General features: G+C 37.4%; 1 protein-coding gene across 1 annotated transcript; it reads left to right on the top strand.

The window, feature by feature from the left end:
* Nucleotides 1–1,456: 1,456 nt before the first annotated feature.
* LOC131642984 (NDR1/HIN1-like protein 10) lies at nt 1,457–2,808 on the top strand. The gene is made up of 2 exons (XM_058913130.1): nt 1,457–2,066; nt 2,573–2,808. Exons 1-2 carry the CDS (start codon nt 1,457–1,459, stop codon nt 2,806–2,808), a joined length of 846 nt encoding a protein of 281 aa, XP_058769113.1.
* The last annotated feature ends 11,581 nt before the right edge of the window (nt 2,809–14,389 follow it).

Genomic DNA, 14,389 nt, shown 5'->3' with positions numbered 1-14,389 from the left:
TGGGCTTGGGTTTGCTGGTTTATTTGGTCAAATAAAAACGAGGTTTTGTTTGATGATGGTGTGGCTCACCTGGTTCAAATAGCGAATTTCTTGAAGATGAGATCGTGGGAATGCTATGTTACACCTAGGGATGGAAAACAGGAATGTCCGCCCCGTTAAGGCTCGCCCCGCAAAAGTCCGCAAAAAAACAGAGCGGGGCAGACATAGTTTAGGATGCAGGCCTTAAACCTTGGCCCTCCCCGCTAAAAAGTGAGGGCGGGACGGGTTAAGCCCGCAGGCACTACACCTATTAAGCCTAAAAATGTAAAATTTTATGTTAATTTCTATGTCCGCAAAAACCTCCATGAAAAACAGGGCGGGGTGGTCACATTAAAGGGCAAAGACCTAAAACCTTAACCTGCCCGGTACTAAAGTGAAGGCAAAAAGAGCATGTTCAACGGGCCGAGCTAGTTTTGCCATCCCTAATTACACTCTCTAATATATGCAGTGACTTTAGTTAGGAGGATTGGTGCAATTTTTTGGGGTTTTGTTTGTAAGATTTTGTTTTATTTTTAGAGGGATTTGGGGTTGGAGCCATAATACATCCTATTAATATAATTTGCTTATAAAAAAAGTTCATCTATCTGTTTAGATTTTTTTCCACTTTTCTCTTTCTCGTTATGTTAATTTAAAAGCGTAATAGTAGGGGTAATCAAACTGCATTACCATGTAGGTTATAACTTATAGGTTATGATAACTTATAACTTATGGCTGATGATTATAGCTGATAATCTAATTGAAGTGTTTAGTAAAATTAACAGTTTAATTAGTTGATAAATTAAAATGACATAAAAGATATTTAATATATAATTTTTATTTTAAATAAAAATAAATTATAAAGGATAGTAGTGGGTTTTAGTTAAAATAATAAGGGTAAAAATTAAAGAAAAAATAATAAACTACAACGCTAATTGAAATAGTCATAAAAAAATAAAATATAAATTTGTGATGAAAAAACAGTTACCAAACATATCTTTTATCGTCATACGATCTAATGAATTATAAACTCAAAAAATATCATGTCAAACAAAATTCACAGTAGAAATGTGAGTGTTTTATATATTTTAAAATTCACTTAAATGTAGGTTATGATTTTGTCAGGTTTTAAAATAAAAAAATGCTTATGCCACGTACTAAAATTTTATGGGGTAAAATTGAAAAGAAAAAGAAACTAGGGCAATCGATAGTTAAGATATAATTTTTGATTTGCTATTAAAACAAATTCCAAATATCTTCTCTAAAAAGAAATTCTAGTTGCCGCAAATATTTCTCCTAAACAAGATCTTACTATTAAATATTTACCTTCCTCATTAGGTTACATAATATTTGCAAAAATACGCTATAAATAACTGTTAACTCCTTGAAAATCTTAATCAAATACTACTTTTCTTCTCGGACGAAAATAGTATCCGGACTCATGGACTTCGACGAAGACCTCGGATGCTGCGCCTGCTGCGGATGTCTATGCTGTTGCCTCTTCAATGGCATCTGTAACCTAATTTGCACTCTAATCGTAATCCTAGGAATCTTTATTTTCCTCTTCTGGCTCATCGTACACCCTACTCCTCTCAAATTCAGCGTAACAGATGCATCCCTTACTCAATTCAGTTTCACAAACAACAACACACTTAACTATAATCTCTCCCTCAACATCACAATCCGAAACCCTAACAGAATGCTTGGTATCTACTACGATAACATCGAAACGAATGCGTTTTATCAAGGTGTTAGGTTTAGTTCTCAAACCCTAGGGCCATTCTTTCAGCGTCATAAGAGTACAAGCTTCTTGAAGCCTGTTTTTAATGGCCAGCAATTGGTTCCTTTGAGGTCTGATCAGATTTCAGAATTCAAGAAGGAGAGGAAAGATGGAGTTTATAGAATTGATGTGAAGGTTTTACTTGATGTGAGGTTTAAATTGGGTTTGTTTAAGATAGGGAAAGTGGAACCTAGGGTTCGTTGTGATTTGAAGGTTCCGTTGAAATCAGGGAGTAGAACTTTGTTGGTGAATGGGTTTCAAGATACTGATTGTGATTGGGATTACAAATGGAGGTGATGTCAAATTTAAAATACTAATTTTTTTTATTGTTTTTAGGTGATTTTTATTTGTTAGTTTTTTCATTAGACCATTGTCATGATCATCTCATCGATGGAAGTTTTTTAGTTTTTTTACGTTATGAAAGTTTGAAATTATAATTATGAGAAAAGGGGTGATGCATTTTACACTGTCAACCAATGATCACCCATGTATCCAATTAAACCATTTTTTTATTTAAAAAAAACTTAATGACATGGCACATTTATAATTTTTTATTGAATGACAGTGTAAAATTATTTTACACTGTCAGTGCACTACCTTTTAACTCTATAATTATTATCTTGTTGATAGTATTTGTTTTACATTATAGTTTAATATCATGGCCCACGGATTCTATTATTTTAATTTATAAATTCAAAAATTAAAATTCATTTAATAAAAAACTAAAACCGAATAATTTAGAACGATGGAGATAATAATAGTAAATTTTTCCATCAGATTATGAAGGAAAGAAGAGTAGGAATCGCATTAGTTCGGTCAATACTAGTAGTGGTGTGGTTTCTTCGATGAAGGATGTTAAGGAGGCGGTTAAAGAGCATTTCGAAAACAAATTCAAGGAAGATTGTTTGAGTAGACCATCTCTTGATGGTATAGAAATTAACACTTTGAGTTCGGAAGAAAGTTTGTCTCTTGAAGTTCCTTTTTCGGAAGAGGAGATTAAAGAAGCGGTTTAGAGTTGTGAAGGTTCGAAGAGTCCGGGTCCGGACGGTTTTTCTCTTCTTTTCTTCGAGACTTGTTGGTCTCTCTTGAAGAGAGATATTCTCTCGTGTTTTAAAGATTTTTTCAACGGAGTCGGGTCTTGGAATTAATTTCCATAAAAGCAAGATTATTGGTATCAATATTAATCCTCACTTTTTGAGAGTAGCTACTTCATTTCTTTCTTGTAGGACGGAGGCGAAAGAGTTCAAATTCCTCTGTATCATTATAGGAACTAATCCTAGAAGGCTTTCTTCGTGGAAACCTCTCTTGGAAAATATAAGGAAGGGATGCAAAGTAATTTTTTGTGGGGAGGAAGGGATGCGAAAAGAAAAATTCATTGGATTAGTTGCAGAGAGGTTTGTCTTCCTTTTGAAAAAGGAGGTCTTGGCATAAGGAGTTTGGAAGAGTTTAATTACGCGCTTTTAATGAAGTGGAAGTGGAAAATTTTGGAAGCTTCTAATTCTTTGTGGTACCGGATTTTAAAGGCGAGATATGAAGATGTCAAATTGAAGGCAGGAGAGTCTAAGTTAAATAATAATTGGAGTAGGAGATCCGTCTGGTGGTCGGATATCACCGCTATGGGGAAATTTTTACCGAAAGATTTTTTTGCTAAAAATATTAAATTTCGTGTTGGGAATGGAAATGCTATTTCTTTTTGGCATGCTAAATGGATGGAAGAAGGTATTATCAAAGAAGTTTTTCCGGATTTGTTTTCTCTTTCTATTTTGCAGGAAGTGTCCATTTCCGGAATGGGTGGTTGGATCAACGATGAGTGGCATTGGGGCGATTTTGGAGTGAACTATACGGCTGTTCTGGGGGCTGAAACAGCGTTGTCCCGGCTGTTACAGCTGCTGCCAGCGGCATCAATGCATACAACAGCCCCGGATTTGCCCATGTGGCTTCCGGAAGTCGAAGGCTCCTTCACCGTAGCTTCTTTTTATCGTGAGATTTGCAATTGTTCTATTCCGTGTGGTCCGCCTAATCGTTTTAATTTTGTCTTCTTAAATTTATGGAAGATGGATGTGCCAAATCAAGTTAAAGCTTTTGGATGGAGATGCTTCAAGAACAAGATTCCAACTAAAGATTCACTCTTGAAAAAGGGCATCCTTCTTGCTTCTTCGAATCTAAAGTGCGTTTTTTGTGATGAGGTTAGTGAATCTCCTTCTCATTCCTTTTTTAGGTGTCGGCATTCCATTGATGTTTGGAAAGAGATGGCGGGGTGGATAGGCATGGGATATGGTCACTTTTTGGACTTTAAAGAAAGTTTTTGGGTTTGGAGTTCCTTTTGTCATCATAAGAAGGTTAAGAGAGGTAAGGAAGGTTGTGTGTGGTTGGCCATCATTTGGAGTTTATGGTTGAGTAGGAATGATATAATATTTAACAATGCTTCTTGCAACGCTCATGATCTAGTTTGGAGTTGTAAATCTCTTATTTGGAGGTGGTCAGGTATCGGGAAAATTACACATCCTAATTGTAACTTCTACGAGTTTAGAAAAAACCCGTTGTTTTACTTAAGTTAGGTTCTATTTGGTGTGTAATTTTCTTTGTTGGATTTTGTTCGCCTCTTTGTATCCGAGTTCCTAGAACTTTCGTTCTTTTCTAATGAAACTTGCTTACAAAAAATAAAATTTAGAGAATGATGTCGTGTTATGGAATCTTTTGCGAAACATTGGTTTTTTTTGTTTGGATAAGTCTTTTTTTATAAGCATCTTTATATTCTAATTAGAGTATTAGGGATCACTACGCCAAATTTATGTTTTAGCAGCGCAGCTACAAAAGCGCTTTTAGCAAAAGCGCTCTCGTAGGGTTTGTTAAAAACAAAATTAAAAAACAAGGGAAAATGATGCAAAAAAAGCACTCTGGTAGGGGGGTTATGAGAGCGCTTTTAAAAAGCGCTCTGGTAGGGAGGTTATGAGAGTGTTTTTGAAAAGCGCTCTGGTAGAGTGGGTAACAGGCTACGAGTGCGCTTTTATGTCAAAAGCGCTGGTATAGACCAGACTATGAGAGCGCTTTTCAGAAGCGCTTTAGTGGCCTTTATTTCTAAAAAACAAAAACACGCGTTTCTCACCCACTACGGTTTCTCACTTTCTCTCTTTCGTTTTCACACGATATTCTGCGTTCTCTCCGCCGCTCTCCTCCGTCTCTGTGTTCTCTCCGCCGCTCTCCTCCGTCTCTGTGTTTTCTCCGCCGCTCTCCTCCGTCTTTGTGTTCTCTCCGCCGCTCTCCTCCGTCTCTACGTTCTATCCTCCGTCTCTGCGTTATCTCCTCCGTCTCTTCAGTCAGTCCGTCCTATAGGAGGTAAATTCATTTTAATTTCTCATTTTGTTGTTGATAGTTTCAGGGTTTAGTATATATTTTGTGCATTATAGTGTTTGTTTTGAAAATAGGGTTTAGGGATTCACAAACTATTCTCTCGGCCTCCTCCGCGTGCGAGTCACAGCTCGATTCCAGCTCTCTCCGTCACGATCCAGCCGATAGTCTCCTCTCGTGTGACCGCGATTCCAGTAACCTCTCACGCTTCCGGCAATTGTTGTTTACTTCTTCAATTCAAGCTCTATCATCATATTTCGGTAATTCTTCAAACCTTTGATGTTGTGTTAGTTTCTTGATGATAATGAATTAGTTTGAGCATAATTCATAAGTGATGTTAGTAGGTCGATGGAGATTTATGGAAATTGATGAGTTTAATTGTTGAATATGAGATTAGTTTGTGAGTTGTTGTGTTAACTTACTCATAATGCTCGTAAATCAAATAGTTGCATATAGGGTGTTTGTTGAATTATTAGTGAAATGCTATGTTCTTGATTATGATCAATATAAGGAGTAGTGTTGATGTTGTTGATGATTGTTGGTGTTTATACTTGGTTTAGTGTTGGTTTGGTGACTTTTTTTAATGGTGCAACAATGCTGAAAATTGGTAATATTTTGTTGATTATATGTTGAGAATTGGATATTGGATAATGTTGGTGTTGTTACCACTTGTTGATGATATTTCATTTGAATTGATGATGATTTTGTGGCTTCTTTAATGATGATATGATGCATACGTAATGCTGGATTTTTGAAGATTGTTTTGATGATGTTGTGGATTTCAATTGGTATGGATGACTTGGATTATGAAGAAATAAGGATGCTGGAAATTTGGTGATGGTATTGTCTAAAAATCGATTATTAGGTGGACATGATATTTGCATAGAAACCGTGTTAATTCAAGTGTCTAAGTGCTGGAAATTTTTGTGGTGTTATTTGATATTGTTAGCATGATATTTGGTTGAAATGGTGGATTAAAGAGAGAGTATAATATTGGAAGTTTACTTGGTTCTTGCTTACTTGAGTTGTTCAGCACTAATTGTTGAATTTGATGGATAACACTTGATAATATGTGGTGCTAATTGTTGAAACTTTTGAAACAATGTTGACTCTACTTGTTGAATTGTTCATTTTAATGATTGTTTCTATTGATTGATGTGCATTGATAGCAAATTGGAGAATTAATTGTGAGCTATAAAATGGTGTGGTAACTTGTTGATTCATGAGGATTAAAGCTTGTTAGCATTAAACAGTTGTCTCTTTCAATTTATATATTTTCATATAACCTATTGTTTTAATTTATAGAGCACACTGGTTGTTGCTTGCTATCAACCCTATAAGAGAAGTGGTATATTTTCTGAATTCGGTAGATGGTGAGTGGACCAATTATCCGGCTATGAAGACAATGATTGATACGTAAGTGGGATCGTTCTAAATATTTGTGTATATTTATATATTTAATTATTTGTGAGATTGATCTAAATATATGCTTTTATATTTTTGTTAGATCAATACAAGTGTTCCGAAGTCAACGAGACGCACAGGTATCCCGGACTAAATCAAACAACATTACTTGGATCAAAGTGCAGGTACATTATTTTTCACAATTTTGCTTATAATATTTATGCTATTTGATAAAACAAGACAACTATAAATCTTATTTGTTTTTCTATGTAGTGTCCGATACAGCGAAACAGTTCAGATTGCGGATACTATGTTTTGAGGTTTATGAAAGAAATCATTCAAGCGAATCAATTAGAGATTCCAATCACGGTATGAATTTATAACTTAAGATAATTTCCTATAATTTATTACATTTAACTAAATCATTCATATTATGTTTTTGTTCTGTAGTACTTTGACGACTTCTATGTTGCTTCTTACACGAGACTTAAGTTGGAAGAAATCAAAGAGGATTTGTGTCAATTTTATATTCAGCAACTATTCATGTAGGTATGAATACAATATTGTGTGAACAGTTTTATGAATACATTATTTTGATAATAACTTTGTGTTTGAGTTTCTTTGGTGGATGTTGGTTCATGTTTGTTTTTGTTGTTGTTGAGCCTTTAATTGACTGTGTTGTTCTGTTCATACTTTGCAGGACCAGGCCGGGAAACGATCAAACTTTTGAAGTATAATATTATAGTATTCTAGGATGGTTACTAACTTTGTTCATACTGTTGTCAATATTTGAAGTATAATATTGTTGATGTTACTGATTTAGTTTGTTTGACATGAGTTAGTTACATGTGAAACTTTCTGTATATATATATCATACTTTACATGATTTAGTTTGTTTGACAGGAACTATAATGATGTATATATATAATTTTGGATATTATAATGGTATTATATTAGTATATATATTGTCCTACCTATGGTTGAAAATATATCGTCGAAAATATTACAGGTTGAAAATATATTACAGGTCGAAAATATTACAGGTCGAACTGGGAGGCTTAAATTACAGGTTGCACTTTAAAATACCTCATTTAGCAACGACAGCGCTTTAAAAAACGCTCTTAAAGGGCCACCTACTAAAGCGCTTTATTACTAAAAGCGCTGCCTAAGATTAAAAAAAAGCATAAAAAAAAAACGCAACCTACGAAAGCGCTTTTGGAAAAGGGCTCTTATAGGGGGGGCTACCAGAGCGCTTTTTCCAGAAAAAGCGCTCTGATAGGGGGGGGGGGGCTACCAGAGCGCTTTTTCTGGAAAAAGCGCTCTTATAGGGGGGCTACCAGAGCACTTTTCTGGTAAAAGCGCTCTTATAGGGGGGGCTACCAGAGCGCTTTTCTGGAAAAAGTGCTCTTATAGGGGGGCTACCAGAGCGCTTTCAAAAGCGCTTTCGTTACCTACGACAGCGCTGGCTCTGGCAGCGCTTTAAAGCGCTTTAGTAGCCCAAAAAAGCGCTTTCGTAGCCCTTTTCCGTAGTAGTGGATATTTTAACCTAAATAAAAAAATCACATATAGTCGCGTACAGACAAACATGTTAAAAGAATTCAGAGGGTATTTGCACAACTCGTATAAGCTATAATTCAATTTTTTGGAATTAATTTGGAGCCACCCCATGAGAACAGCTTAATTTTAAAAAATATTTCTTCAACATCACCCTCTCATTATTAAAAATAATATCATTTATAAAGTTCTAAATACTCCAAACTGCAGTTAACCATGTGATTCCTTCTCTGCAGCATGAAACACTTCGCTTCAAAACAACTCATACCTTCAAAAATTAACTACGACAATCATCATTATTTACAATTTCAATTATAAACCAGTTGCCAAATTCTTCTAATCATTTGATAATGCACCATAGGATGATCAATCTCTTCACCGAACTAATTACAAAAAATGCACACTTTATCAAGAGGATTAATGATGATTCCTTTTCGAGCAAGTTGAAAACGTGGCGGTAGTCTATCATGAAATAATATCCAGCCAAAAATCTTCACTTTATAAGGGACTTTGGACTTTCATAGACTCTTCAAAGCTTTCTTGATCCCTTCATTAGCTACAACCTCCTCCTGAACTTACATCAGTTTGTCATAGCAAGATTTGACTGAAAAACTATTACCAGCTCCATATGGCCAAACAACACAATCAACGTGATTTTCCACCGGACTAACCCCCATAAGTAATTCCTCCAGTTCTTTCACCTATGTATCCTACTCATAATTTTCCAACATAAGCTCCCACGCGATACTCCACTACCAATAACCATCCACCCGAAAACCATGATTCCCAAAAGACGCCTTCTGTAACACCCTAGATTGCTTTCAGGATGATCGACTAACCCTACAAACTAACACTACAAACTAACACAGGTCTTTTCAGCATACTTTGACCTCGCTTGCATGCTTTCCGGGAAACTTCCCAGAAGGTCACCCATCCCAGAATTGCTCCAAGTCAAGCACGCTTAACTGTGGAGTTCTTATTGAACGGGCTACCGAAAAGAAGATGCATCTTGTTGGTATAGGTAGTACCTATCAATCCTTATAAGCTTTCCTTCAACCATGCAGTCTCATACCTGCACGGCCTTAGGATCCCTCTCATTCCGATGTGGCGACCACTCTTTTCCATATTCAACTTCTCGAGTGTTACATGCGGTGTAACCACCCCTCGCCATCTTTGGCCTCGGGTGTTACATGCCCACCAGCTTCCGCATGGTTCGTCCTCGAACCACATCATACTAGGAGAGGTCTGGCTCTGATACCATTTGTAACGCCCCATACTGCTTTCGGGATGATCGACTGACCCTATAAACCAACACGGGTCTTTTCAGCATGCTTTGACCTCACTCGCACGTTTTCCAGGAAACTTCCCAGAAGCTCACCCATCCCAGTATTGCCCCAACTCAAGCACGCTTAACTATGGAGTTCTTATGGAACGGGCTACCGAAAACAAGATACATCTTCTTTTCGGTAGCTCGTTCCATAAGAACTCCATAGTTAAGCGTGCTTGACTTGGAGCAATTCTGGGATGGGTGACCTTCCGGGAAGTTTCCCGGAAAGCGTGTGAGTGAGGTCAAAGCATGCTGAAAAGACCCGTGTTGGTTTGTGGGGTCAGTCAATCATCCCGAAAGCAATATAGGGTGTTACGAATCTTGTTTTCGGTAGCTCGTTCCATAAGAACTCCATAGTTAAGCGTGCTTGACTTGGAGCAATTTTGGGATGGGTGACCTTTTGGGAAGTTTCCCGGAAAGCGTGTGAGTGAGGTCAAAGCATGCTGAAAAGACCTGTGTTGGTTTGTGGGGTCAGTCAATCATTCCGAAAGCAGTATAGGGCGTTACACCTTCTTATACACAACTGCATTGTACAAGTTTGGGAAGAAATTACGAAGAGAAAATCTGCCAAACAATTTTGTTGTCTAGAATGGAATAGTGAGACCATCTCCAAGATGCCATGACATGCACAGTTGCATTGTACAAGTTTGGGAAGGAAATTTTGTCATCACTATCATTGCACTGTTGCTAACACTCATGATGTCTTTATCTCCATCTGACCAAAATGATAACCATTCGCCTGAAGCATAGCTTGAGAAATCAAATTCTTCATCAATTCTGGAATATAACGCACCTCACTCAACATGTGCATGCCACCATCATCCAAAGCAATTTTAAGTTTCCCCTTTCTAGTTATTCTACAATTTTTATCATCACCTAAATAGAAAAAACTGAAATCAATTGATTTTTAAAGAGTTGAACCACTCATGCAGCATCATATGGTAAGAGCACTCAGAATCAAGAATCCATGCATCAATGCACTTTGCAGATGAAATGAAAAGAAAATCCTCTTCACTACAAGAACCATCACACTGAACTACATTTGCCAAACTACTGTCACCTGACTTGTTTGGATAGTCCCTTTTCCAATGGCCAATTTGCTTGGAACCATAACATTCTGTTGATTTTTTGTCCTTGAACTTGAACCTCTTTTTCTTTCCAAAACTCACTGTGTTACCCTTACCTCTTCCACAGTCTTGACCTCCCTTCACAAATAAACCTTTAGCTGAGCTTCCTCCATATTCCTCTACACTTTGGCGACATTGTGCGTGTTATAAAAGCGGAGAAGAAATCGAATCCAACGTGATTGTTTCCTTCCAGTATGTGAGAGTGGTCACCAAGTGATCATAAAAGCTTGGTGAATACCACAACAAAATGATGTTTTTATCTTCACCGTCAACCTTCACACCAAGCTCTGTCAAATCAGTGAGGATGTTGTTGAAAGCGTTGACATAAGCCTGCAAATCACATCCTTCCTACATCTCCAGGCTATATAGACGCTGCTTCGCGAACAATTTTTTCATGAGCGTCTTGTACATGTACTAATTTTTCAATTTATCCCAAACATCCTTTGAGGTTGTGAGGTCCAGGATATGATTCATCGCGTCATAAAAATGAAAAATCTTATCAATCTCGTGGCCTTCTCCTTCATCTCATTCTAATAAATGGTTGTGATGTCTGTCGGTTTTACATCACGAAGTGCCTTCTGTAAACCATATTGAGTCAACAAATCATTAACCCTCCTTTGTCATAAACCAAAGGCATCGTCTGATACCAATTGTTAGAACAGAAATGCAAATACAAATCAGAGTAGATAGAAACACACAACAGTTTGGCCAAATTACATGCGTCTACGACTATAAAGTAGCTATGGTTTCCTTTATTTATGTCTCGTGAATTCTGTCGCACGCTCGCGAAAAATGAACAGAGTCGCCACCAATATATTTATCCCATAAGGGAAAGGAATATCAGATAACCTAATAAAGGAAGGAACAGGGTCTTGCGACCAGAGAATCAAGGTACGGGAGTCGGTTACGCAAGGGGAAGGTATTAGCACCCCTCGCGCCCATCGTACTCGATGGTATCCACCTATGTTTGTTTCTATCTAAAGGGTGTGTAACTATGTCTATGTCTAAATGCGAAATGAATGCAAAATGTAGGGAAAATAAAGAATTGTACTCGCACGGGCCCTACCCCGCTGCCTACGTATCCTTTTCAGGAATCAGAGTTACCATAGCTCGGCTCCGTATTTTTGTTTGTTTTTGTGTTTTTTATTTGGGCGGCGTCAACGTTCACGTTCTTGCATAAGGGGACAGACCTACGATGCGTTCGAACAGAAATGACATTGCCCTTAGGTGCCAACGAGGCAAAAGAAAAAGAAATGATTGGTTTGTGTCTTTTAGGGTAGATGAGTGATGAACAGTTCCCAATACCGGGCCACTCACCACATTCTCTACTTTGTTTTAGTCTGAACCATTGTTAGATGTTTTAAAGTGTTTTTGGTTGTGTATTTTTTAAGGGGAATTACTCTGCGATTCGAATCACATAAAATGTATAATGATCGAGAAGCAGATTAGGGAATGAATCCCACTCACTTCCGTCCCATTATGTAATGTTTGAGAAACAGATTAGAGAATGAATCTCACTCATTTCTCTCCCGTTAATTAATGTTTGAGAAACAGATTAGGGAATGAATCCCACTCGTTTCTCTCCCATTAAGTAGTGACCGAGAAACAGATTAGGGAATGAATCCCACTCGTTTCTATGCCACTAAGCGATTGAGAAATAGATTAGGGAATGAATCCCACTCATTTCTCTATCACTTTCTTAATGTGATTCGCATCTTCCGTTTATTAACGTTTTAAAGAGTTGAAAAGAAAAAGAAATGAGAAAGGGAACTAAACCTATTTTCTATCTAATGTTGTTTATGAATTATTTCTAAAAGGAAATGGGGAAGAAACTAAACATTCACAATATAAGAAAATACTCACAAAAATAAAAGGAATAAACTCTAAACTATTTATGAAAATATGTACACACACAATTGCATTTTTATTCATGTTTAAAACTATTTTGAATTAAAAAGAAAAACTATTAACTAATCAACCAATCACAAGGAAATCAATCAATTAAAATTCGATTAAAAGAAAATAAAATTTCAAAAAAGCTAATTGGATGAAAAATGTTTTTGTCAATTTTATTTTAAGAGAAATTCAATTAATTGCAAAAGAAAATAAAAGGAAAATCAATTTTTATTACTCATAAAATCTATTAACAGGGGGGAGGTGAATTAGTAGTTAACAAGAGAACTAGAATCAATTAAAGCAGAAACTGGGCTCAAAACAAGGGGGTGGGGATAGCAGGGCGCATAGAGGCCCAGTCACTAACCTGTGGTGCATTAGCGGTTGGGGTGTATGACTTAGCAAAAGGGCGCAAGGCCCAAGCGTGTGGCCCAGATCACACCTCACATTTTATTTCACTTATTACTTCCTTGTTATTTCATTTTATTTGTTTCATCATTATCAAATCAGCATGTGGAATGAGAATGTAACGTGACATAATACTAACACTATGGAATCAATTGGTCAACATTACTTAGGTCACTAGAGGACAAAACGACATCTTAGCCAATCACAAATCTCCAACGCTACATCCAATGATTATGATAGAGCATAAGTTCCAAATAATAGGAGAATAAGCCAACAACCATATGCCACGTCACAAACGGAATCTGAACAACAAATGAAACTCAGATGCCGGAGCTCCGCCTCCGGTCATCTTCCTCAGCCGCGAATATCGCCGGCGATAGCAAATCGCGTCCAGAAAATGAAAAGGATACTACCGGTCCACTCGGTTTTTTTGCACTGAGTCCGAATATACGATTAAACTCCACTAAAACTCACTCTAACATGTTAACCGAAAACAACAAATAAACCCTAACTAACAAAGCCTCGTCGCAACTCATTTAACTCGTATTAATGTGTTCATGTCCAAGCACTGAATCCGGATATATGATGCAAATGTTCAGACCAGCCATAAATTCATAAAAAACCAAAAGCAAGAAGAATCACTATTGGAGGAGCTTCACATATATGCAACGATCCACAAGTATATTTCAGATGCGCATGGTCTACATGTCCTGCTAGAATGCTGAGAGAGTTTTAAGGTCTTACCTGATGAAATGCTGGATTTGAACAAAACTGAAAGTCTCTACGACTTGCTTCTTCTTCTTCTTCGGATCTTGATGATGATTAGATGAAGATCTTGAATCCACTTTTGGCCCTGCTATGTCAGATCCCTGATGAAGGTGTCGACTGAATCGAGACGACGATGATAAAAATGAGGAAGAGCTCGTCGCCGTTCTTGAAGGTTGCGATGATGAGAGGAGTTATTTGAAGCTCGGTTATGGAGGTTGTGGTGGTGGAAAAAGAAAGTTGGCGGTGGTTGAAGGTAGAGGTTGGAGGTTGCAGCGGTGGTGATTGGTTGATGATGGAGGAGTTTGTTAGAGTCTGTTACAAGATGTAACAAACTTCGAAGGCGAGTGATGGAATAGAGAGAAGACCGAGAGAGAAAGGAGAGTGAGGAGAGAAGGCTTTGAGAAGAATGGAAGAAAATGAGAGCGTGTCCAATGAGAGTGTGTCAGATTTTGTGTTATATAGCATGGGTGTCCATGGCGGTGCATGGTAAGGGTGGGTGTAGCTTATTCTTTTGCAAACTTAATGGGCAAGTATTATACATATGGGGTAGTTTTCTCACAGGTTTTATGGTTCAGCAGCTTGCATGGACAAATATGGAATGAACTAGTGTGCAAGGCTTGGCGTGTTGCAGCCACAAAATCATGTGTATGCCACACTTTGTAGGCTCGTATCTTCCTCCATGTGACATCATTTTGTTCACGTTTTTGCTCATTGTGTAGAGGGGATAGGAGTGAAGGATTATGGTGTTGATAAATCTCTGAAATA

This window comes from Vicia villosa, unplaced genomic scaffold (genome assembly GCF_029867415.1).
Source record: "Vicia villosa cultivar HV-30 ecotype Madison, WI unplaced genomic scaffold, Vvil1.0 ctg.006327F_1_1, whole genome shotgun sequence".
Lineage (NCBI taxonomy): Eukaryota > Viridiplantae > Streptophyta > Magnoliopsida > Fabales > Fabaceae > Vicia > Vicia villosa.
The sequence above is the reverse complement of the archived record's forward strand: the minus strand, read 5'-3'. Positions and strand labels throughout refer to the sequence as shown.

Excerpts from the sequence above, each read along its gene's own strand:
- LOC131642984 (XM_058913130.1), top strand. The coding sequence starts at position 1,457 with ATGGACTTCGACGAAGACCTCGGATGCTGCGCCTGCTGCGGATGTCTA. Across the intron at positions 2,067-2,572 it reads TGGGTTTCAAGATACTGATT|ATTATGAAGGAAAGAAGAGT; the intron begins GTGATTGGGATT and ends TTTTTCCATCAG.